This window comes from Cyprinodon variegatus, unplaced genomic scaffold, assembly GCF_000732505.1.
Source record: "Cyprinodon variegatus isolate N-32 unplaced genomic scaffold, C_variegatus-1.0 Scaffold295, whole genome shotgun sequence".
Taxonomy (NCBI): domain Eukaryota; kingdom Metazoa; phylum Chordata; class Actinopteri; order Cyprinodontiformes; family Cyprinodontidae; genus Cyprinodon; species Cyprinodon variegatus.
In genome coordinates, this window is record NW_015150748.1 from 886,442 (window position 1) to 913,972 (window position 27,531).

A 27,531-nucleotide genomic window follows, 5' to 3' on the forward strand; every position below is an offset into this window, starting at 1 on the left:
TTTTTTTTTTTTTTACACTTGTGGGTATGCAGATGCCTCAGTTATCACTTTACTGTGCTGCTGGTACCCCTTGAGTTCCCTACTTATTCTATTATATTCTGTCCTATATTTGACCCATTAACCAGAATATTCAGAATAGTTAAACCTCCGTTTCATGTTGCTTTCTGGACAATATTATACATTCATATATTTCATTTTAATCAGAATAACAATATAACCATTTTAAAACAACCTCCAGTTTTGCCTTATTAACAGCATTTACATTTGAATTTAAAAATAACTTCATTTATGTTTGTTGCAAAATTTTAAGTTGATAAAGGCTACTTTTTTAGACCTGGGATAAAACATCCCAGTGTTTGTAGTCTGAAGGAAACATGGTTTTTGTCTTAGAAATAACATATTCTATATTTTTACATTAATTATGATTACTTCTTTAAGAATACTTTAAAGGACATTAAAGCTTGATTAACATTTAAAACTTAAATATAATGACAGCAACTTTAACGATCAAATATCTAACTTAATACGTAATTTTTCCACAAGGACCCAAAAGAATATAAACATCCCCTACTAATAATCCAGCTATTCTCACATTTTTGTTTGTCTATTGCTATTCCCCTATACCATGGCGTTTACCTTGTGTAATGTTCAGTTTATTGTGTATGCTTGTCACTGCTTTTTCCAAACACAAGTGTCATGGCTCTAATGTACCTAAATGCATCCTGCGTAGGCACAGATGGAGCAGCGCCTGCTCACAGCTCTGGAACAGCTCTTTCTTGTCACAACATGAAAGCCGCCGTGCACAAAAAGATGTCTACTACAGAAATGTCCCTTTTTTCAAAAAGAAACTTGAAGTGTTTCTATAGGGCCCTTACATTAATCCAGTGTGAACTTGTGGGACGGGTTGGCATTGAAGCTACAAAGCTTATCAGCCAAGAATGGCTCCAGACACTCCGATGTTTTTGACAGCCAGAAATCCAAAGGATGGAATTTGAAGCAGGGGGGAGGAATACGGAGAAGGATATGTCCTTAAGTGAATAACAGAAATGTGCAGATTTGATGCAGTCTGCAGGTCCCATGTGACACACACATTACAGTTAGTTGTGGGAACATCAAAAGCAATATAATACCGTGTTTTTTTTTTCAATGTTTATGACTCAGTTTCTTCTCGTTGCGTCAACGCTGATCTCATTCAGAAATTGAAACCTCAGGCTGTTCTCTTCAGTGCAGCATCAGGAGAGTTCTAACCTATATGTTTATAAAAGGAGGATGCAGAGGGGGGGTGTTTGTGTTGTGTTCTCCCTCTCTGCAAGAAGATAAATTGTTTTTCGTTTTGTTTAACTCTGCTGTTTTTTTTTAACCTGGATCTTATTTAAGATAAACAATCTTTCTATAAGAACAGGTCAGGTGTAACGTCTGTGCTGAGCCTTGTCCTTTTATTGAGGATGTTTTTGCTTAGTGAGGTATATTGTGATGGGATTCAGCATGTTGCTGTTTCTGTAGAGATAATAGCCTTTATCTCAGCTGTGGAATAAAAAAATGCTTCTGTTATGAAGAATCATATATAGAAAGTACGTGTCTACATTTCTTGATGCAGCATCCTAAATAACTGGTGAACCCAAACATTGCTTTGTTTCTCAATGATTTATTGCTTTTGTCATGATTCCCCTCCTTTGTTTGTCACATACGTCCAACGGATACAATGATGCAGGATTGTCACTCAAACTCAATCCGTTTTTTTTTTTCCTGCAAGGATGCCATGATTGTGCACAGATGTACACCAAAGCAGGCTTACATCCTTAGCTGCCCATTTCTAATGCTTACCAGTTATTTTCCATCAGCCAGGAAGCAAACAACATTTGTGTGACGGCTGCTGCTGCCGTATTCTAGCCTCAACAGAGCTAGATCTCACTATCGGTGGGGAAAATCGGCTGTTTGATCCTCAAGATCAGATGCAGACATAAATACTGCCAATCTCAGGGAAGGCCGGTATCTGACAGATGTGTAACTAAAAACAACACATAGTTAGAAATATATTTTCTCCTTTGCTGATTTTAGATGTGCTAATATAGGTGGAATTCTTCTTTTATCCAGTGATAAATCAAATTATTATTCTGAAATTTATAGTTTCACATCATATTAAAGTACTCTCTTGCAATTCTGCATCTGTAGCTTCAAATTTAATTCTCAAAACTTATTTTTTTTCCATTAATTTACAAATTCACAGAGGCACCCAGAACAGACAATCATTTATACTCACAATGTTTCACCCAAATTTGAGGATTATATAATTTGGCTACATAATTAATTCCCATTTACTTTTTTAGATGACTGTACAAAAGCGTATTGTATAAACCTTATATTTATTATTCAACTTAGCTTATTTATGTAGAATATATAACTGTCAGGTTAAAGGATTTAGATTGAATTAAGTACACTAACTCAAAATCAATACGAATTAGTGTATTTATTTCAAATAGATCAATTTTATTTGTTTGAATTGCATAATAATCATCTTTATGCAATTCAAACAATAAACTATTATTAATTCTAAATACATAAACCTGATGATTACGGGTTTTAAAATGCTGTTGCCGGTTTGATAAAACAGGATCTTTTTTTTCTCTCTCTCTCTTTAAAATAGATAAATAAATTGCTTTGTGTGAAGTTTCTTTCCAGATGGGCTGAAGATGTGAAAAAGGATATTTTCTCTGTTCCATCAGTCCTCATATGATACTTTAAAGCATAATTTCAACTCAAATTCACCGCAACATTCAGACCGTTTTTTTTCTTTTTACTGTCAGATACTGTATCTGTAGGGGTGGGGTTAAATGGAGCGGTGCCTGTCAGTCCAGGACATATGATAGGTGACACACAGCAGACCCCATTTTGATGAAACTCCAGGGAGTCATGCTTCACCAAGCCTTGGCATTTTCAAAATTACTATGTTTGACCCAAGGTAGAAGTAGCAATTACCTGGCAAACATTTTAATAACCAGTCATATCTCACCTGCTGCTGAGGGGGAATATCCAACTATCCTGCCTCAACAAATTAGTCTCGTGAGCCAACACTTTAAAACATATTGCCTCTGCCACTGTTGTTCAGTTTCCTCTAAAACAGTTTGCTACCTGGCTTTTTTTTTTATATATATATTTTTTTTTTTTGTAGGTGGTGGATAATTTTTTGGATGCAATGCCCACCGGGGAGGTCTTCATCTTAATTTTTCAGGGGAAAAAATTGGGAAAAAAAGCAGAATTTTGAAAAAAAAAAATAAATTATGTCACGGTCTCTGCATCAAACTGACCATATGAACGCGTTTCTTTTTACACCATGTGTTTTTTTCACCCAATGTTTACATTTGATCACTGCTGCACTTTAGGAAATGGAAATGTCATGAGAGCTGTACTAAACGAAACTTTGTTTTGTATACACTCTGTGTGTACAAATTGACAATAAAGTTTGTCAAAATCTAAATCTAATCTGCTCCTTTTGTATTAAAAAAGGAGCAACAAATGCTAAGTTCTTTCATTGTTTTCAGTGCTTTTCTAAGCACAAATAACCAGTACCTCATATCTAATAAACCACTTTGCAGCCTGAAGTTTAAAGACTGAGCCTTGTGAGAGGTAGTTACCACTCATGATGTCAACACAGTGGCACTAATGACAGACATCAAAGCTTTTAATTATCTGCAAAGCTCTCAAAATAAGCTCAGCACCGCTTTAAGCAACACTTTTATGTCAAAGGCACACCTGTCACCCGGGGCTTTTAATTAATAACTATGATAGACAGAAACAGTAAAAAAAAAAAAAAAAAAAAGATCCCTTTGCAAGTTGAACACTGTGGTCAAACTACAAAGGAAGAATATTTAAAAAGTCTCATTTTTAATCAATCATGTTTTTCTTGGGAAAATTTTACCTGAAATACAATAATTCTAACAGTTGCATCAATGTCATTTTTTATTATATATGTATTTTACAATTATAATGTACAATTTTCCTAATATTTAGTTTGGCTCCAACTTTGTTTAATGAAATATGTCATGGTAAATCTTTGGTCTACTTATAGTTCCTTAAATAATTTAACAATCTGGTAAAGAGTCAATGTGCTGATGAAGTTTCTCAGTCATCCAGGTCATAGTCATTCCGTAAAAATTCAAAAAATATCCACTGCAAAGCTTCCTGAAGAGGTGGCGAAACGTCTTCAAATCTTGAAAACCAAGTCCAGTGGACATTTTTTGAATTTTTACGAAAACAAAGAGTCAATGTTTTATAAGTTAAAACCTTACCACTGAGTGTACTTGCTTTGTGTCTATTACTGTACTTGCATGACATAAATTACATGAGCTGATTGAGTTATAAAATGTAGGAAGTAAAAAAACAAATCTTCAGAAAGGGCAGTAATACATCCTGTTGTGTTGGTTATTAATTCATAGTGATGGGTATCTAATCCTGTCCAAAGAATGTGACAGAAACACTCACCTCATTAAGGCCCCTGTTCACAAGAAGCCAGGTTTGGGTCTATCCCAAATATTTCTTGGTGAGACACAGGGTCCTGTCTACACTCACAAGAATATTTCATCCAAATTTTAAGATTCACTTTATGTAACTTTCTTACATAACAAATTCTCATTTACTTTTTTAGATTATTTTAATTAAAATATATTAAACAAACCTTACATGATGCATGTTCATAAATTTAATATAGATTATTTATTTAAAATACATAAATGTTATATATTTAGGATTAATAAAGTACACTTACTCAAAATGAATACTAATTAGTGTATTTATTTCCAATACATAAAGTTTATTTGTTAAGATTTTGTAATAATCAGGTTACATACGTGAAATTTAAACAATCAACTGTATTTATGTAAAATAAATACACTCATTAGTGTTTATTTTGAGTAGGTATGCTTTATTATTTTAAATAAATAAGCCCTGCAGCAGACTGGCAACCTGTCCAGGGTGTTCACTGCCTATGGTCACCCATAGACTGCTGGGGCCTAATGAATCATGTAAGTTTTATTTATTAGTTTTTGGTTTAAATTATGTAAAGAAACTAAATGGGAATTTGTTATATAATAACTTTACATAAATCTTAAAGTTTGTGTCAAATATTTCTGAGTGTACATTAAGGGGCAATGAAACCAGCAGCCTTGGAATCCTGCATGCACAAATCTGCCAGTTTGGGGCAGATTTGTGCATGGAACCACTGCTCATTGTGCATGTGCAAACACAAACAATCACAATGAGGACTTTAGAGTTTAGGTTCTGTTTCAGGAACCGTTTAGTTTACTGTGGATTTTACACAAACATATTTTGCTCGTCTGCCGCCCCAAGGGGTTCACACAAATGCTGCTTTTCTCTCTCCTGTTTGTTGTTTCTATCCTCCTGATCTTCCCTTTTCTTTGCTGCTTCATGAGGTTTATCTTTAGGCTTAAACTTTTTCTGTTCAGACACCGTCTTCAGCGCAGATTAAATCTATAATCTCTCTACAGTCATTCATTTTATATCAAAGTGACTCTAAAAGGTCTCTTAATGTCAATGATTCCCACTTTGTGGTAAAAAGGAGCTAAAAATACTGAAATGGTTTTACAGTGACATGTTTTCTTCTGTTCTCAAAAATACCTGCTGCTGCTGATATTTATAAACACATATGCACACAGGAGGAACACTTGCTGATTCCAGTAGAATTAAAGAAACCATAATTAATTTCACCCACATGTACATCTATCTCTATGTGTGTTTTACAGAACATTCCAGCACTGCCTTGTGGTAAAGCACTCTACTCGTACGAGGGCAAGGAACCAGGTGACTTACAGTTTTCCAAGGGTGATATTATCATCCTGCGGCGCAAGGTGGATGACAACTGGTACCACGGGGAGCTCAACGGTTGCCATGGCTTCTTGCCGGCTAGTTACATCCAGCTGCTGCGTCCCCTGAGTCAAACTCCACCCCAGGGCAAAGCTTTGTACGACTTTGAGGTCAAAGACAAAGACCAGGATAAAGACTGCCTGGCCTTTAGCAAGGTAACACACACACACTGAACACCCGAAGGAAAATGTTATTTCATCAATCAGCCATATTAACATGTGTGGCTTATATTGGTTAATCAAAGGGGATGTTTTAGGGATTGATGTGTAAGATTATAGGAGAAAACACATCAAGGTTCTAAATTCAACCATGCTGGAACCATTGTTTGTTTGATAAATGTTTTTTTTAGCTCTGGTTGTGTGTTTCAGAGGCTTTTTACTGTAAAACAAACTTTACTTCATGCTCAAAAAATCATCTTTACCATGAAGATAATTAAAGTGTTGAAGACCTCACTGACCATTTTAGACTTATTCATTTAGCTTTAACTTTCTTCCATTTTGTTACACTAAAAAATATGCTTTAGTTTATTTCATTTTTTTAACAAACAAAAGTTCAAAGTGTGGTTTTCAGTTACAGTTTTAACCGGTTTGCATTATGTGTCCTTCAGCTTTGCACATCTAGAAACTAAACCTTTTTTTTTTTTTAAGTCAAATGGGATTGTTTTGGTTGATTTTGAAACTCCATCCAGCTTCCCTGGGCCGTCTAAACAGAAACATCCCTGTACACATTAACTTTCCACACATGTGTATGGGTTAGAAAATTATATTTAATTTAGTTTAGAAAAATTCATCCCATCTAGTTTTTTTTTTTTTTTTTCTGAACCCGAGGACTTTCCTCCACAAGTTTGCTTTGTATCCTGTGTGATTTGTGGTGAAATTCTAACAGGAAAAGAAGTTCTCAACTCCTTCAGGGTCACTAAATGCCTCATGACTGCAGCTTTGTTTAATGCTCTCATTAAATGCTGTATTATGGTCTCATAATACAGCTCATTGTGGCTGCTCAATTATAAAAAATTGCTTGTTAGGATGTTAAAACAAGCAAAAATAAATTTTTTTCTACTGTTATGTAGACTTTTTAATTGATGGGTTTGCGGTGAAATGTTTGATGTGTGGATCCTCACCACGCTCCAACAGGATTTGGCTGCAGCTAATTTTAAGACAGACTCTAATGGTTTTGGAAGGAGATTCTGGCAGCTGATTCCTTACATGCTTACATGCAGATCATTTTGATTTGCATGCCAGAAAACACGTATCGGCACCACAATGAAACAACAAAAACTGATAAATATCCTGTATGGTCCAAAGTTAGATTTGTATTTCTATTTATTAGATTAGAACATTGTTGCAATCAACCTGTTTTCTTTTGCAGTCCTCCAAAATTGTATAATGTATAATTTAAAAACTGTTTTCACTATCTAAAATTGAACATCTCAGCCCCAAAAATGAAAAAGATTAGAATAAAATTTCTTACACAGATAAACACAGAATTATTTCATATTATTTCATCAGCAGTTTGGCTGCCTTTCTGATTTCATTCATTATTTTTTACAGGAAAATGTTTAATTTTAAAGAAATGTTTAAAAATGATGGTGTCTATTTGCTCATTTTTGCAGAGAGTTGGACATTTTCCACTTCTTCATTTTAATGCCTTATTACATAAAATGTACTGCATTATTAAGCTTCCTATAAAATATTTATTATTTCTGCTTTAGATTGAAGTTACAAAACACATATTTTTCATTCAGTGATCTGCATCAAAGAAAAAAAAGCCACGCAACAAAAAGATTGATAGCTTAATTTCTGCTATTGCTTCAATTTTTTTTTCATTACAATATGGAATTTATTTCGTGAAATTTGACTGTTCAATCAAATCTCTCCACAGTGATTAAAAAAACGACAATGGCATATAGTAATTAAATAATAAATAAAGCATAAAGAAAATGTCTGGTAAAAGATATTCAGCCTGTAGATAATGAGATAACATAAGGTTGTATAAAAATTGTAACTTGTGTTCTCAATGCTGCTTTGCTCTTCATAGCTTCTCGGTTTGTTTCCATTCTGAAAAAAAAGCTCTATGTTTGCTGTTTTCTGCAGACATCAGATACGCAGGTTAATAAATTATAGCTTATATTGACTCATGAGCAGTCAAATTGAGACAATTCATACCCAGATGAAGTGATAACAATGAGCCATCAATAGTTCACACTATTTCTCATTTTAGGTTTAAGCTAATCAACAAGTTTATGACTGAATATTACATTAAGCCCATAATCGCACACTAAGACACATGGTGTGCTATATTTGTGTTGTCATGCAGAACCATTGAGTGTGATATTGTTTTCTCAGTGTGAGAGATAATTACTCAGAATGACTAATATACAGCCATTTAACAGCATTATCACTGCCATCCTGTAATGGCCTAACCAGGGCCCCTAACGTTTGGAGAGAAGCAGCTCATTGTGGGCGTGTTTTGGAAACAAAGGAGCTAATCCATTCCTGAAATGAAGTAGACATAAGGAAAGATGATCCAAACCTTACTGGTGATGTGCAATGGAATAATTGATATCACAGTTTAATATAAACAATAGGTGTCATTACCAAAGCTGACTGGGGTGTTGATTTGTGTTATGAATTTATGAATGTATTTCTGTTCTGATTTCAACTGGTTTTAAAGAGAAGAAAAAAACAGATCAAATGGGATTCTAGTTTAAAATGTTCCCTGGTTTCTACACAATGATTAAGGATTTTTTTCAGTCTTTTGTCACATCCCCATAATTAAAATCGTGGAGTAGATATTATGCAAAGATAACTCAAGAAAACTCAAAAGTTTTTAAAAGATAAAACAATTTTCTCTATTTTTAAAGTAATTTCTTACATTTTTTATCATGAATAGGCGATCAAACATATTTTAGGTTTTAATTTATTTCTTAGAGAGCTGTTGAGTAAAGCAGTCGCACAATTAGAACCTATCGGACAGCATTAATAGAGAAATATCTAAAAGACACTTAGAAATACAAGAATAGACAAGCGATGTGAAAAGCATCTCGGAGCTATTTGCAAGCCTTTGGGTCTCCAGTGAATCCGTCATTTGCATGAAATTGGGAAAACATGGAGTAGAGGTAAACCTTCTCTGGAGTTTTCCGGCCTTGTTGGAAAGCTCAGGGGAAAAACCCAGAACATCTAAACACATGCAGGCCTCACTTTTCACTGTTAAAGTTAGCATTTACGACTCAACAAATAGAGAAAAAGATAGAGAAAAAAAAATGCATTTATGAAAGATTTCCTAGACAAGAGTAACTCCTGAGCAAAAACAAACAAACTATCCAAAAATCTTTTGATGATAGTTAAGACTTTGAAAAACGTTTTGTGGATCGACTAGAAAAAAAAAAACTTTAGAAGTTATGAAACTCTTTAGGTTTGTTGCAAACCATTAAGAGCATTTTAGGAAAAGAGCAGTAAACCAACAGTCAAACATTGTCTGTGTAGCGTGAAGGTCTGGAGCTGCTTCAGGCTCTGAACAATTTCCTGGAACTGATGGAACTATAAATGCTGCACTCTACCAGAAAATCATGAAGTGTGTCTAGCAATCACTTTCTGACCTTAAGCCGATCTTCACTTGGACAATGTGTCGATGATCCGAAGCAAACATTTGCTCCAAAGTTGGTGCACACATTCCACACCATAATACAGACCCAGACCACAGACCTGTCTCCATCTTGAACATTTCCTATCTTTATCCTCTAAAACAGCGGTTCTCAACCCTAGTCCTCAACTATCACTACTCTGTATGTTTTAGATTTATCTCTGTTGCTCAACACCTGCTTCAAATGACTCCATGAGCTCCTCAGCAGCCATCCGGTGCTGCAGAAGCCTGTTAATCATCCCTTTATATAAGTTAGATGTTTTGCACAAATGAGACACGATTTGCAGGAAAGGGTTGAGGACCGTTGCTCTAAGCAGCCCTAAAATCCTCTTTTTTAGACTGTGCAGGGTTCTTCTCTAGTATTTTATTTTAATTTTATATCACACAAGGGTTTTCAAACCCTAGTCCTCAAATTTCTTCTTCTGATTCTTCTTCTTGTGTTTTTTGCATTTGGCAAAAAACTTTAGTTGAACATTACCGCCAATGATTCATGTGTGGGAAGTAAATGATTCTGAATGAATGAATCTTTAAATTACCCAAAATATAATATAATTCTATTAAACAATTCCGTACTCTTTAAAAATCTTATAAAAATATGTATCTGTCTGCTTCCCAAAATTTTTTGCAATATATTTATTATATTAAACGTTTCCTTAATTTTCTCAAATTCTTTCCTCATGTAATTTCCTTCTATTTGATAGTTTTGACGATCTAATAAAACACATTCTATTGTTTCATTTTCCTCGCAACAATCCAATTTTCCAGTATGTTTTTGCATCTTAAATAGTGAGCTATTCAGTCCTGAGTGTCCAAATCTTAACCTTGTTATCACCCTTTCCACCTTTGTGTTCCTTCTTCCATTTTTTGTTGCCCCAACTGGCTTTTTAATACTTTAAAACTCCTTGAATGTCCTACAAATTTTAAAGTTGAGTGTCCTGCAACTTTAACATGTGTCTCCTGTTCAGCACATCTGAATCAAATGGCTCAATTTACTCTTCAGTATGGAGACAAGGTCTCCATCCAACTCAGAAAAATCTGTAAGGACTCTTAATAAGCCAAAGCAGAAGTGCTTCAGTGGTCGCCATGATAAGTGCTGTCCAAATAATGCTAGTGGTAGGGAAAGAGGGAAGGAAGAGGGAGCAGGATGCTTCCTTTCAATAGTTCCTTTGGTATATAGAACTAACTTTCTTATCTGCCACAATCCCCCACAATCCTTTGCATGACAGGATGTATAGGCACATAGTTTGGCAAAAATATATAATTTTTTGACATGTACTCTGGGGCATATATATATATATATATATATCTAATGTGTATGTCTCCGTATAATGCAGAGCTTCAGCTGTTTTATAACTTTTGTTTCAAGAAGTTCTTTTTAGAAAGCTGTTGTTTTGACTAGTGCCATCCATGTGTATTCTATGATGAAGTCCATAAGGCTGTCCCTTACCAGTTCCTTTCCAACCCAGATAGTGTTTTACAGTTGACCCCACCAAAGGTAAAGAAATTGGAGCTAGTAGATTTTTCCTAATTGGAAAGCAGACAAGCTTGCTGCAGTCCTGCTGATGGCTTAATTATTGGATTCAGGTGTGTGTAAAGCACAGATACATCTAAAAGCTGCAGGACACTGGGCCTCTTAGACAGGGTTCTAACACATATAGATAATAAGCTACTGCTAAAACCAATGCATTTTATAATTGAACCCAAACAAGTCACAGCTAAACAGATAGTTTGGCATAAAATATCCATTGGTTCATGCAAATAGATATATGACAGGAAAAATAAATGTGAAATGAAACTATTTTATCACTGCTTTAATGCGTGACCTAGCCTAGCTTGCAATAAAGGTTTCATGTGTGTTGCATTAACGCTTATATATTTAAGTATTTGTAAAAGTCAGATCAAATGACTTTGCTGCAGGAATTCAAAAGCAACTGAAATATCTATTGTTGCTGCAAACACTGTTCGCTCTCAGTACGCAGCATGCATGTGTGTATGTATGCATGCTATCACTCATTTCCTTTCTTTCCAGGACGAGGTGCTGACAGTAATCAGAAGAGTAGATGAGAACTGGGCAGAAGGCATGCTGGGAGACAAGATTGGCATCTTCCCCATTCTTTATGTCGAGGTAAACTGGCTCACATTGGAGCTGCAAAACAGCAGCAGCACACCTGTTTCCCTCAGAATTTATCATCATTTATCTGTCTGCTGAAAAAAACCCCAACACATCTCTCCAATAATCTTTGATCGTATAAAACTAAACGGCCTCAGGTGGGACATATTAGCTGTGTTTGGTTTTCTGCTAAATTTGGAAAAGCAGAAGCTTAATAGCTCAGATTTATCAGCAACAAAAAGATTCAGCGAAGGAATCTTTGTGATGATAAATGATGAAAACAAAACTTATTTTTAACAGCCTCATTAAGGGAAATTCATCTGAAACTCTTCTGTTTCCTCAAGATGTGAAGGGAATCTCAAATTTATTTTCACCAAAGATGAACTAAAAATGTTCACTCTGATCGCTTTTAGACAGCGATGCTGGACAAAGGTTTGCATCCAAAGTTAGGAAGTAGGTTTTATAAACCTGAGGGTTTTTATTATGCATGTGAACTGTTTATTTCTTCCACGTGATCTCATTAGTTTGAGGCTCCAGTTTTGATTTTCTTCTCTCCACAAAGGTCCACATTTATACATACATTTCAAAAAAACTTATTAACCATTTATTTTTGTTTACATCTTCCTTAATAAGCTATGAAGAAAAGAAAAAGTTTTTTATAGCAACTAATAGATACAGATTACACATAGTATATAATATAACAGCTTATCTTTGCAGGCGTCTTAGGTAGTATGGTCTGGTACCGATCTCCAGCAATCAATGGGTAACAGAGGGTGTATCTTGGACTGGTTGCCGGCCATAACATAAATAACTAAGCGAAATTTAGTGAGACCAGTTAACTTCAAGTTGTGTTTTTAAACTTTGTGGGGACACCAGAGAAGCCAGAGAGACGTGTCATGAGAACATGCAAACTCATCACAGAATGACTCAATATGGTCATTTACACCCACAACATTCCTTATTTGAGACAAAGGTTCAACTATTTTCTCCACAGTGCTTTGCTTAAAAATGTGTGCTAAAAGAAAGCTCTGTGTCTACACATTGAAGCTTTCTCTCTCCGGTTTGTTTTTCTAAAAAGAGATCAATCGGGACTAACTCTTTAAATAACACTTTATAACGTATATATATTAAATAACCACTAGGGGTGGAACGGTTCACAAAATCCACGGTTCGGTTCAGTTCACGGTTTTGTGGTCACAGTTTTCGGTTCGGTTCGGTATATGTTTATTGTTACACCGAAAAATAAAAAAAAAAAAAAAAAAGAAAGAAAAAAAAAAAAATTAAGAAAATAAAGAAAAAAATCCAAAGAAATTAATGAATTGTAATTATTTTTTATGATCTGCGGAAACCCTGGATCATTTCCACATGTTTTGCTGCTTTGAATTTAATCATCTCACGCATGACCTCTACCATCTCCAAGGAACTCAGAGCGGATGGGAGCCACAGTGGAGGCTGTAGGCTTTGCTTTGTGCAGGCGGTCTGGAGCGCAGCGGAGCGCTGACGGAGTATGTGGGATTTCGGGGTTAGCCTGACATGTTGGTCAGGTTGCTGTTAGCATAAACAAAACGTGTTGCACAATGCTTGCACACTATTGCACTTTTATCCACAACTTTCTTTCCGCCGAACCGAGACAGTCAAACCGAACGGTGCGGACGGTTTTCAAAAACCGTTCCATCCCTAATAACCACGAGACATGACTGCAGATTTTGATAGAAATTGTTATCTTACTCAGATCAGAGAAGTTGCTTAGAGTTACAGAAGGCAGCTGCCTTCCAACTGGGCTCACTTCTCGGGAAGTGGCCCTGAGAAACTGGTAGATTTTATACATCTCCAGTCTGCCACATTATCAGATCATTACATCATACACGTTTGTAGATGAGGAGACATCCATGGCTCCAGCCTTATCAAAATATTACACTTTGTTCTTAGCTGAAGGACACTGCTCCTATTCCATTTCCAAATCTTTGCCATGTACAGAATGAAGATGATAAGTGTATATAGCCAGGCCGAGGAACTGTCCTAATTAGATAAACTACTGGGGAAAACATCAGTTCTGACGCGCAACCGGCAGGTAATATTAGGGTGTAATGAACTCACACATCATCAATGAAAATTATCCTAATGTGTATTTTGGGTCGTTATCCTTTTGGACCACTTAGCTTTATCTATCTTTTATGATGTGACGTTTACATGTATTATTCTGTTTATAATATTAATATTTGTAAGTATACCATAAACCTGTCCAGGGCCTGCGGGTGGAAATTAGCATTTTTGCTGTAAACTAGCACATGACATCTCTTCTTTTCTTAGACTAATGTTCCTTTTGTTATTGTACCTGATCAAATAAAGGGAAATTTAATTAAATAAAATTTGCCTGTCGATGTTGGGCAAAGGTGAAGAATGTCCAGGTGGTATTTCTTTATTATTTCCCAACTGAATGCACTACACCAGCAAAATAGTTGCACAGCATCATGCTGCCGTCACCATGCTTGATGTCTGGTAAAGTGTTTATATGTTCAACAGCCTTGCCATTACTCAAACCTTGCTAAAAGCTTCTAAAACGTTATGGTTCTTTTAAAAATTGGACATTTATGATAGACATTTAGCCAAATTGTAGTTGGAGGGTGTATAAATATGTCACACTGAGACTATATAGTGATATATGTATTTAGAAATGAAGTCTAAAGTTGTGCAACCAGTTAAAATTTTGTGTTTTATCATTTGTTCATCCTGGGGAAAAAAAGAATGTTTCTAATTCAGGACTGAAATCTCCAACTGGATATGTCATTCATACAAATGATGAATGCATGTTAATTTCTATGTGCCACTGTATTCTCTAAGAAATGTGCTAATTTATGCCTTTTAGTCAGCATGGGAAATTGAGGCATCTAGATGTAAACTGTAATCTAAATGCAACCAAATGCAATTAGCCCCAAAAATGCTAATAGCATTAGCAAATGCTGTCTGACATTTAGCAGTAATGGAGCTTTTCCTAAAAGGATGTCTCAATAAATGGATTTTTTTTAAAAACTTGTAAAACCTGAAAGCGTTTTACCGTCTCTCTTCACCCCATGCCTGTCAAAAGAGAAAAATATAGTTTACTTTAATCCGTGTGCAGCTGAAGAAATATCATACACGGTTTGAAGCAGGATCCCATTTAAGGCTCTTAAGCAGCATTAAAAAGACGCTGGTGAAAAATGTGTTTTCTCCTTTTCTCTCCCCATCAACACAAATGAATGGAGATACTGACTTTCTCCCAACCCCCGTCTAAGAGAAGTGATAAATGCCTTAAATTTTGTCAAAGGGAAAAATTCTTTGAGTCTGTTGGAGACTATCAGGTTTCTGGGATGATTTCCAGTGAACTTGATGCATAATGGATTTAGATGCAGCATCTTTATAAAATCTAATACAGTATGAAATCTATATGGAGGCTGATTATATTTTGTTTATTTTGTTTTTCTTTAATAATACTATTTGAAGGTGTGCAGTGATGCCATCTCAGTAGACTGTTGATGAAAGATTAAATTTTTCGTTATAAGATTAGGTTGGCTTGTTGTCGAAAGTAAATTTGTCTTAAATGTAAACAAAGCCTGCTTTGCAGGATAATTGAACTGTTCTCTGCGCCGCTACTGGTTGGATCACCTTTCTATTATAATTAATAGTAGTCTATTGCCTTAACAATAAGGGATTTTTCTAGAGCAGAGACAAAGGATAGAAATATGAATAATATAATAATATAAATATCTGGAGGAGGACTATGAAGGAGTGATATGGAGCTTTAGTGGAGTTAAGATGTTGAAATGGCTAAGGAGTTAATTTCTGATTTCAATTAAATCAGAAGATGTTTGCTGCTCCCTCTTCCTTCCACCCGTCTGTCTCTAGAAGTCAAGTGAGGAGGCATCTGGAGAGACTGAATTGCAATGCGTCCCCGTATCCAGACATTTTCAGCCCCGGAGTCCTGAAGGCCTGTGCAGAGCAGCCCTGTGAGGTTCTACAGCACCTTCAGGGACAGCATAGCCAATTCCTATATACTGAAACTGCAACTTCCCTCTGGGATTATTAAAGTATGTCTGATTCTGATCCAAAACGTCCACCTCTCGGAACAGCAATCTAAATGTACAAACACTGGTATTGTAGAATTGGCCACTCTTTACGTTGCCCAATACTCCTGACAGCAGATGGCCTCCATCACTTTGGATGTCAGTGAACAGCAGATACACCTACACCAGGTAGTGTTGACATCCCGCTCCGCCCCAAACCCATATTAGATTTTCCTACGGTAGCGCGTCCAGATAGCGTCGGGTAGCACAGACAGACAGAACACCGGCTCCATGTCTGCCCTTCTCTCCCTCCCACGGCTCGAGTAACAAACCCAATCCCAAAAACGTTAACAAGCAAAACAACTGAACTTCATATTTTGTGGTTGAAAACTTTTCCTTCTTCATCAGAAGGACCTTCTTATTTTATCAGTTTCAAACCAATTAGCACCTTTAACCAAACCCTTCCCAGCAGTCATCTCTCACTGAGGCGGTCCAATCACCACACAAGCAAGCCTTGTTGTTAGGGAAGTCCAATCTGCATTTAAATCCAGGCATACACTGTGCGATTTTTTCAATCATTGCACGCAGCTATAGCTCACACTGTACAATGTATGTACAGCACGACGCTCTGATGCAATCTCCATGCTCACACTGTACGTCTAAAAACCACGTCGGACCGCTGTGAGATGGACCTACTCTGACTCGTCTATCCAGAAGCCAAATGAGTAGAAGAGGAATATGAAGCCCACTAGAGTGAAACGCGCTGCCTTGGCAATTTGTGCAATTTTGTGCTGAAAGCCCTAAAAAGAAAAGGCGACAATGTATTTGGACAAAGACATGGCTGACCAAACGTGGCTACTACGCTCTGTCAATTTTACAGAAAGAACTCAATTTCACCCCCGCCATGCTTCTGTGTTTTCCTCTGAGAGAATGAAGAAGAATCCGTGTTTGCGTATGCGCACTGAGCGATTTGCCCACGACGGTCGGTCCCAACCTCACAATTCCTCATGGTCGTGAGAGGCTGATCGCCCCTCTTTACCCCCTGTACACTACACGACACTCGACCAGGCTGAAAGTCGGGCCGATAGGAAAATTCAGAGCGGTTATTCCCAAACAGCTTGACAGGCAGAAGCTTCTCAATTAATGGCCTTGAATAACCAAAGGGTCAAAAAAAATTTCAACCACAGCAACTGAAGTCTAGTTGATTTTGTTCTCAAGCTTTTCTGTAGTTGGGATTGATGTAAAATCAAGAACCTGTATTTTAACATCTTGGGCCAAATGAGCTACCCCTCCATCTGTTATCCTTTAAGTTAACTCAACACTTTTCCCTGCAGTGGCTAACTAGAAAGGTGAGAAGGAGGCAGATTTATTTACAGGTGTATTTATGTTGATGCATGTTTTTGCTTTCAACTTACGTCTGTTCAGTTAATTTTATTATTAATTCTAATTATAAGTTGCATTAACAAGATAAACATAAAGATGCAAAGACAATTGCATCCTCATATTTGTTATTAAACTCATTTCTGAATCAGCCGGGGATCTTGCCGACTCGGACCTGGAAACTAGACCACCCAATCAAGTAACCCAACATTAGTTCGCTGATCCAAATACTCTCTTAGGGATTAAGCTGTAGACTGAGCAAGGTTGGGACAAACCCTCACGCAGACACACAGGGGATCCCATTAAATGGAGATGCATCAATAATTTAGACCTCTCCATCACTGTGACACAGCAGGGGTTCAGGGGTCTGTGTTAGGTTTGGTACGTATGTGTGTGTGTGTATGTGTATGTGGGTGGGTGTGTGCAGTAAAAAGCTAATGAGCGAGCTCAGCTGGAGCCTCTGCTGATCTGTATGATTGTGTGTGTGTGAGTAGATACAGAGTATCCTGTTATTATCTCTGTTAATATTTTATATGCTTGCCTAAATGACTGGATAAGTTTGTCATGTGGCTGGCAATTTTGGAGATTATTCAGAGCTGCTGAAATTGGTTTAAAGGGGATGTTTCTGAAACAACCAAAGGAAAAATGAGAAAATAAAACATTGCATAGGAAGTAATTTCAGTGATATTTTCTTCATCCTACAAAGTAAGAAACAAAGCCAAAAATCCCAACTAGAAAGAGCACATTTTGTCTTTCCTTCTGTAGCAAAGTTGTCGAATATCATTTTTTACCCCTATTTCCCCCTGTCCTCCTGTATTAGCATTCTCCCGTAAATGTCCCTTATTTTTTGTATTATGAAAATGTTCTGGTGCAAAAGGGGTATGCAGTGTATGTGGTGCACACATCACCAGCGCAGTGAGTAAAAAAAAAAAAAAGTTATCCTTTTTTCTATGTAACAGCTTTTGTGTATGTTTAAATTAAAGACATTACAAATTAGCATTATATATAGAATGATTTCATTCCAGATACTTATTTTATTTCTTATTTTTAGTTTCAAACCATTGACACTTAAAGATTTAATTTTGAAGCTATTATTTCAGGTACCATAAACATTTTTAATGACTTCTGAGAAATTCTGAGACGTAATTCCAAGTAGAAGTACTAGTGCATTGTGTTTAAAGGTATAGAGGAGGATGTTCTTTTTCCGGGTGGATCATCAATATAATTGTCAATCATCCTGGAGATATGTTTACCTAAGGCCGTTCTACATGTTAGTCCACATGTATGTATGTCCACAAAAATGTAATCTATTTTTACAGGTTCTGTCCTCCCAACAGATACCTTCAGAATATAAATTGTCATTAATGTCCAGTTCCTCCTCTGTTATAAAACATATGAGACATAATACTAACTTAACTTAAAAACTCATCATGCTGAAAAATTGTATTTTTTTATTTGAAATACCATTTTGAAGTAAGTTATTTTTAGACGACAAAATGAGATCATCCTAGTATAATCTAATCATAAGAACTTTTTACAGCTTATCTCAATTATTTCCTTAGCTGATATATGGTACAATTAGGAAAGTACAACCTTTAAACTTTTTAGTCAGAGCTAAAACCTCATGCGATGGATCAAACTGACACTTAACCAGGTGATTATCTCTCCCTCATATTCTGTAGTTGATGAGTTCTTGTTTTATAATCATTTTCCACTAACACATGTGGATAAAAATTATTACTACCTCTTGTTTGTTTAATGAAAGAAAAAACCCACAATGGTCACAGAAATAACTTTAATCTGACAAAAGTAATCATAAATAAAAGTTCTATGAAAATAAAGACATTAAAGTCAGACATGCTTTCCAACCATGCCTTAAAAGAGTTATAAAAAAATAAAATAAACTCATGAAATAGGATAAAAAGGATGGTATCCCTAGAAATGACTGAAAATAATGTGACCAAATGGCTATGTTATATCAAAGTGTGACCACTAATTCGCATCACAGTTGGTTAAAACAGTAGTTAGTTAGTGAGCCTATATAAATTCTTTAAGGTAGTTACTGTGCTGCTTGGTGATATGGTGTTAACTGCACTCAACATGGACCACAGGAACCAAAGGAAAGAGTTCTTACAGGAGCTTAGAAAGAAATGTATTGACAAGCATGTATAAGACTATCTCCAAGCAGCTTGATGTTACTATGACTACAGTTACACATATTATAAAAAAATGTGTAGTAGGTACTGTAGCCAACCTTCCTGGTTGTGGCCACAGCAGGAAAATGAATGACAAATAGAGAGAATGAAAAGATGAATGGTGCCAAAAGAGCCCAGAAAAACTTCTAACGAGATTAAAGGTGAACTTCAAGCTCAATGAATATTAGTGTCGGATCGCCCCATTTGTCATTGTTTGAGCTAAAGTGGATTTAATGGGAGACAACCAAGGAGGACACCATTGTTAAGAAGCCACACTTATTTAATGGCTGTATTCAGCTCAGCTTTAAGCTGTGGAACCAGCTGTAGCACAAGCAACGTCCTATCTACACAGTCTGCATGCAGGCTGTTCAAAAAAGAAAAGTTTGGTCACATTATTATGGGCGCTTATGTTGTAACTTAAACTGACCGCATTGCACAGCCTATAGCTGCAGAGCACAGGCTCCCTGCCTGTGGTCTACGCCGGTGATTCCCAAACAGTAACCCTTAGTGGATCACCAATGCATTGCAGGGGGTAAGTGAAAAATGCAACATTTTACTTTCCAAATAAAGAAATACAATAAAATAGGGCTGGGTTAAGCTCTGTAAGGATTTCAGTACTTATATCAACATCCAGGCAACAAATATGTGTTATTTTTTATTCTAATTGAAAATACTTAAAAGTTTGAGCATTAAATGTTTAAGTTAAGGAAATTCAATACATATTTTCCATTTTATAATCAGTTTTACTTTTTATTTGGGGAAAATAATCAACACATTTGACCCAGGGGGTAAGATAAAATGGCCTAGGGGGTACACAAGTAAAAAAAGTTATGGAAGCACTGTTCTACGGCATCACCTACGTAGTCAATCTGTTGCAGCTCCTTCGTTTTGGCTTAAATTGTCTGCGCCCGGAAAATCATTCATTTACAAACACTGTAACCAAAGACTGCAGCTTATATTAAAATATCCCGAATATATTTGAAAGTCATATTACCCTTACTGAAAAAAAAATATATATATATGGTGGTATGTATTGATATTGAATCTTTATCCAGTGCGAGATATACCTTATTGTAAAGTCAGGAGAGAACCTATATTATTTGTGGCGGCCTTGGTCCAAAATCATGATGTGCACTAATAGTATTGTATGGAGCTCAACACTGCAAGTTTTTCAAAGGAAAATTGCTTTTTTATTGTAAAAATTGATGTTTAAACTAATAAAAGCTCTTAACTGTAGAAGTTTCGGGTTATTGTTAATTTGCAGTAATGTGACCATTGTTTTGTTTTTGTAACAGCTTGCACTTTATTCATAATTGTTCTGTTGAACAGTCCAGCTACACACATTGCAGGCTTGTGCTTTCTGTTGTGGTTCTTGTGGCAATCCTCTGCATTAGGTTACCTCATTTGACAGCACAGAGGTTGCGCTTGAAATTAGACGCGGTGCCATTAACTATCTTCAAATCATCCAGCGCTATTTGAAACATAAGCGGTCCAAGACAGCTGCAAAGCTGTGTGGAGACCTAACTTGGCCTTTATGTGAAAAGTGGCAAATTATACTCATCATTTCCGGTAACAGACCGTTCTCTAAAAATAATTACTGTATTGTGAAGCATTAAAAGCTTCCATAAGAGTTGGTGGAGCCATATCTAATCTTTCCCGTAGACACAGACAAAAGGGAATAAGGAGGAGAGGACAATAATGAATCAAATTATCTAGCTGCAGGCTCTGTACAATTGAATTTCGGATTACTTTGATTAAGTTATAAGAGTAGGTGGATATATTGAGTGTGAACTTGGTTTGAGTTCAGGGTGTCCTAGTTTGTTGATGCACGTGTAAAGGTAGAGCTGTGTCTCCTGGACCTTATGTTTGGGTGGGTGTATTGAGTGGGTTGGAGCTTTCTGTATAAGTTTAGGGGACTGTTGTAGAAGCAAGGTCAGTGTGGGTTGGTTTGTGTTCAATGCCTGTGGCTTTTAGGCCGATTCATGTTGACTAGAGATTAGCTTGGGACATGCTTGCTTGACTTTGTTTTGACTTTGATGTGGACACATGTTGCATGAACACAGGCCAGAGTTCTTTATACAAACCTTGTAAAATATTCACTGCCATATTTTTTTTTTTAGATTTCATCAAGTTACAACCACAAAACATAATTGTTTTGTTGGAATTTCTTAGAAAAGACCTAAATTAGTTTACAAATTTGATGTGGAAGGGAAGAGACACCTCATTTAAATGTTTGCAAATAAAAAAAATGAAAGATTTGCCAAGAATTTGAAGTACGTCCATCAGCTTTGCACATCTACAGGCTTAGCTCTTTTTAACATTCTTTGTTTGACAAATAGCTCAAGCATACTCATATCCATCAGACAGCATCGATGAACAACCAATTTCATGCCTCTGCCAAATATTTTCACAATGGGCTAAAAATTTGTACTTTGACTGGGCCGTTCTAGCTCATGGATTTGCTTTATGCTTTATGCTCCAGCTTCATGCTGTTTCTGGAACCCTAGCTCTGTTATACTTTGGGGATTTCCCTACCCCTCAAACCATTTATCTTTACTTCCCCACGGCATGATAACACTAACTCATTTTGGGATTTTTTTTTTACAGGGGGATTTACTTGTAGGAGACTGTAATTATGTGTTATTATCACTTTTTTAACACTGGCTTGATTTGTGGAATTGAAGGATTTACAATCCTTAGCAATAGATCTTTACAGTTTCTCCATAAGCCTATTTGCTGCTTGAATTAAAGTGGACAGGTATATCTTGGCAGTTGTACCACGCTCTTTATGTAAAGTTAACAGTTAGAGTCATTGCAACATATAATAGGCAAACTCTGCTATTAGCTAGGGCCCCCAGTGGTGGTATAGCTGTTTGAAAATAACTATCATAATAGACAATGTTACAGTGAAACTAAAGTGAAACAGACCTATACAGCCACATGATGCACCCTCACAAGTCGAATTTCGCTGAAAGGGACATTTTCTAGACGGGGATCCTCCTTGTCATTTCTGAAGTGGTCCAATGCAATGACAATATCAAACACTGAGGGCTTTGAAATGACTTACATCTTCCCACTACTCCTCAAAGTGAATGGAGCCCCAGACAGTCTATCAAAGAAGTGCATTCAGTTACACAGCAACTGTGGCCAACTGTTCATACTCTGCTGGATTTTGAAAGAGACAACACAAAACGGAAAATGAAAACTGAGAAAGAAACAGTGGTAGGTCAACAATACTGTCTGCCTAAGTGAAGCGATTTGATAAAAGCCTAGATGAGATGTTGGCTTCTGGCATCTTGTTAAAAAAGTAACAATATAGCTCTGACTCTTAGGGCCTGATCTTCAAAAGGTTTGGGTGTTTTGAAAAGTGCAAGCTTGTTTGCACACACGCCGCAGATCTTCTGATGCAGTGATTTGCCTGTTCAATTCAAGACTTAGACTTTTATTATCATTTTGCAAAACGAAGATGCAAAACGAAATTTCATTTTTACAGCTTTCCGACAGTACAACAGGCAGCATGTGAGCTTTCATTGTATTTCCTGCACCAGAAGTAATATTCTACTGAATAAATTGTTGAAATAGTCAAATTTCAAATTGTGTCTTTTTTTTATCACTTTTGAAAGTCAGGCTCATCATTTTTGCAGTCATTGTGGCCACAAAAGAGGTATCAGTACAATGTCAGGGGAGATGGACAATGCAGAGTCTTTTTTATATGTTATGCTGTAGGACGACAGACAGTTTTTATGCACTTAAACCAAAAAAACACTGAACCTAAATATTCTTACAAGGTAAAAACCAAAAAACAAAATAGGACATTAGCAGCCCCCTGAAAGGAACCATCACAGAGTCTGTAAAGGGACATATCAGGGAGTGGCGGCCTAGTGGTTAGGGCATCATGCTTGGAATCCAGAGGTTCTGCGTTCAAGCCCCATTCCCTCAGACTGCCACTCTGGGTCCCTGAGCAGGAACCTTAACCCCACACTCCTTCCTGGGTGCCGAACAATGGCAGCCCAAGGGGATAGGTTAAATGCAGAGAGTTCATTTCGTTGCTCTTTAATTGTGACACTGTAATGACAATAAAACGCTCGAAAAATTAGTGTGAGCTTCTGAAAAAGGGCATCTCCCACTTGGGTCAAATAGAATATTATTTCTCCCTCTTTTTTTTTTTTTTTTTTACAGGCACACCGCAAAACATAGATACATTTACATTTTTAAATATGGAACTACCTTATTTTGCAGCGTATATTGTAAAGCGTACAGCGTAAAGCTTTTGAGATGAGTTGGGGTGGGCAGTCAATCTGCAGGAAAAGAAAACTGTTCCATCTTTAATGAGAATCTTTTATATCTAACTCTAATTTGTATTTGTCTTTCTATTATCTATAGCACTTTGAGATAGCCTACCTATGTGAACAGCACTAAAATATATGTTTATTTAGTATTATCATTGTTATCAACCTCACCTTTCTCTTACAGCTACTCTCAAACTCAAGGAGAATTTGCAAACCAGTTTGCACTTTTTAACATTTGCTTAAGCAAGGTTTGTAGACAAACTGCAACATGTGCAAAAATAAATTCATGTGCCATTTAGAGTTAATTAAGGATTCACAGAAGCACTCCATTGCACTTCATTTGCACCACTTACAGAAGCTAAAGAAGATCTAGGTTGTTGCTAGAGTGATGGGTGACTAAACCTATAGGCTACCACAGATCAAGAAGTTCCTTTATACCTAACCTGTGTTAAGATGTATAAAATAAGACATACAAAACATAAATTGATGTAAAACACACTTTAATATCTGTTTTTAAAATGAACAATTCCCAAATTATAGATAATTATTTGAAGATACGTATTTATCAAGTGAAATTCATTGCAGTATAATCTAGGCTCACAGCTTCTCAGCTTTAAAACTGATAAAATTGTTAGGAGACCTTTCATGTCAAGAGAGGTTCAGAGATATGGGACTGATTTAAATAAAACATGATATTCTCTATACATGGAATATATGTGTTAGCTAATCTGACCAAGCTTAAGTCTGTAAACTTCTCTTAAATTAAGGTTTGGCAAAAAGATTTTTTGTAGTTTTTTGAATATTGTTCTTTTGGCCTTTCTTGTTTAGACATCAGTGTTTACCGTTGTAGTTCTTGATTGTTCAGATGGAGTACATCTCTTAATTTTGCTCAATTTTACAAAAAAATGGTTATCTTAAGTGGTAAATGCTTGGAAAAGTTAAACAGTCATCTTTATATTTACATTCCTTCAAATGTAAAGCTCTAAATGATGCATAGGGAGCATAATAAACATTAGTAATTGTAGGTATTTCTTTATTTGTGTCTGACTTTAGTGATTATGTTAAAGTAGTATGTAGAGTACTTAGGGCCTCAGTTGACCCGCTGCTCCAGGGACCCCATGGCTCTGTGAGATTTTAAAGGTCTGGATATTGTTTCATAACCTAAACCTGCTTTAAACTTCTCCACAGCTTCATCCTTGACCTGTCTACTGTCTTCATTGTACTTAAAAAAAACATACGGGGCCCCCTCACAACAGCTGGATTTAAACTGAGATCAAATTACACACTGTTAGAGGGGAATGAATGTTTTTGGGAGGCACTGTGTCTGTTTATGAAGGGGAGTGATCAAAGCATGCATTGCTGCCTTGATGCCTTTGCTTCTAGTGCAGCTATCGGCTCATCAGCTTTCCGCGGTATTACCTTAAGACAACACTCAACATCTAAATCAATGCAGTTTGCTCAGCACATAGGAAGGGATTACCTTGGATTATTCTTTCAGCAGGAAGCAACTACGTAGAAATCTCTTCATTTCAAATCTCATCCTCTGCAGCATAACAGGTACATTAGTAGTTAGAAACTGACACACTAGTAATTAGTGTGGAGGGTCTGTCTTGTGTATAAAACATTTATCAGCTGATGTATTCATGGAGTCAAACTAGACTGTAAGTTACTCAATAAGATCACATGAGGCCTCACTGACCTTTGGGTGTGTGTGGTTTATGTTTGTGTGTGTGATTGTGACAGCCTCTTGAGAGTTACAACTCAGTTATATCTGCAGAGTCAATCCATCATGCTCATTACCATATGATTTGGCTTTGATTAGCATTTCTATTAATATGGAAATTCAACATTACCAACACTGAACCCAGACGAGGCAGCCCTTTAGACTGTCTCCTTCACTCACACACAAACGCACCCACCCAAACAGGAAAAGGAAAAATTAAAGGAAACTCTTGACTTCTTCTCAAGGGATTGTTCAGGGGTTTGCAGACTGCTATGCAGACATGATTGCAATGTAAATTTGTTGTGGTATTAAAGTTTTTTTACAGACTTGTATCTTAAATCTTAAATAGTAGGGGAGTTTGTGTGCCATGAATTTGATATAGAGGCAACTAAAGGCTGAATGCTAACTAAGAGTATTTATGGATATTTATACAAGTTATGCATGGATATAGCTTGTGTATGTCATAGGTCTAATATATATATATATATATATATATATATATATATATATATATATGTACAGAAAGAGAGATTTCAGTGTTAGATGTTAAGAAATTCTTGCGATTGAATTCATGCAACACTTTGTACTTTAAGGTTGAGTTGAACAGATGTGACTTGTTTGTATAATTCCTGTGAACTAGTTAGAAATAACTTTATTGATAAAGTAAAGATAAAGCTCCCTGAAGGTATTGCTGAGAGATCCATCCATCCCATTTAACCTAGCCCAATTATTTCTGCTCTCATTTACCTCAGCTTTCCTCTTTTTCATTTCTGAACTCATCGCGGATGCTTCCCCACAGCATTTTAGGCTATTTCTGCCAAATGATCATCGTTTTTTTGTAGGAATTACTAGCTAACACCAAAAACGATTCAAAAAAGGTCAGATTAATACACTTGTGTATTTTGGAAATGTGCATGAACCACTCATGTCTGACACCTAACGTCTAATCTCTTTCACTCTTCACCCCCCTTCCCATCCCCTATCCCCATCTGCCCTTTTCTCCTCTCAGTTAAATGAAACAGCGAAGCAGCTGATGGAGATTGACAAACCCATGCCAGCTAATGCACCAGGTCCCAGCTCTGAGCAAGCCCCCTTGGGTCCCTGCACTCCTGGCCCCTCCCCCAGTGCCTCGCCGTCTAATGGAAATGGCTCCGGTCACAGGAGAGGCGAAGGGAAGAAAAATGCAAAGAAGCGTCACTCTTTCTCTGCACTGTCTGTCAGCCAGAGGGCCGCCCAGCTCAACAACAGGCACAGCATGGAGATCTCCCACCCGGTCCTCATCAGCTCATCTGACCCCAGAGCGGCCGCACGCATTCAGGTATCTCAAACGCTTGGATGTACACAACACAAGAACCAATATAGAGACACCTGCGGAAGAAAATAAAACCTTTTAACTTCAAACTATCAGCAGACTAGAACAGCTGTCTTTAGATGACAGATGGACAGATGGACTATTTTTACTTATAAGATGACGTCTCAGGGCTGTTGGTTGTACCAGATTTTATTTAGGGGCGTTAAAGTAAATCCAATAAATGTTATAATACTGAGGAGTTATGAATACTTTAGAACTGTTTAAAATAAGATAATTCTTTGGCTTCTAAAACTTTAAAAATTTATATTTTTTACTTCAATAAAAAAAATATATAATTGTTATGTTTTATATATTTGTTGATTAGGGAGAAATAATAAACCTACTCAGGTTTGTTCATAGGTTCTATTTCTATAGTACAGCTTTGCGTTTTGTAATGCAGTCCCCTGCCTCCCTCTCTGCCAGTTTCATGCAAATAAAATCATTTTTCACTTTGAAGGCCTTTTGGAGCCATGTTGCTTTTACAGTTATTGCATCTCGCTGCATTCCTCACTCAGTTTAAAGCTGTTTGTAAATAGTTCCCAGGATGTTTCAATGCCTACAGGCACATCTTATACGTAACATTTTAAATCAAACCCCTGGATCTCTGTGTGTTGTTGAATCTTTCTTTTAGGATGCCTCTCCTCCAGGTCCGTCCCCATCCTCAGCGGGGGTACCGCTGCCCCCCAAAGTGGCATCTCTTACCTCGGAGCTACTGGCACATGCCAAGGTGCAGCTCCCTCTCAACATGTGAGTACTTCAGCTTTCCTCTCACTTACTCAGCGAATAAGATGTACCGACAAGATTTCACAAGCGACGTCCTTGTATTGTTAGAAATGTTGGCATTGTTGTGCCCAGAGGTATTGGCCATGTCTCACCACCTCTGCAACCACATTTACTCCTTCACCAGCCAAGTATACAATCCCC

General features: G+C 36.7%; 1 protein-coding gene across 2 annotated transcripts in view; it reads left to right on the forward strand.

Moving 5' to 3' along the window:
• The window catches only part of sh3rf3 (SH3 domain containing ring finger 3), a 159,809-nt gene that overhangs the window by 103,557 nt on the left and 28,721 nt on the right, over nt 1-27,531 (forward strand). For both annotated transcript variants that reach the window (XM_015383816.1, XM_015383817.1), the window contains exons 2-5: nt 5,757-6,032; nt 11,549-11,644; nt 26,266-26,574; nt 27,239-27,354. In XM_015383816.1, the coding sequence (XP_015239302.1) occupies nt 5,757-6,032; nt 11,549-11,644; nt 26,266-26,574; nt 27,239-27,354 (797 nt within the window). The remainder of the gene's footprint in view (nt 1-5,756; nt 6,033-11,548; nt 11,645-26,265; nt 26,575-27,238; nt 27,355-27,531) is intronic.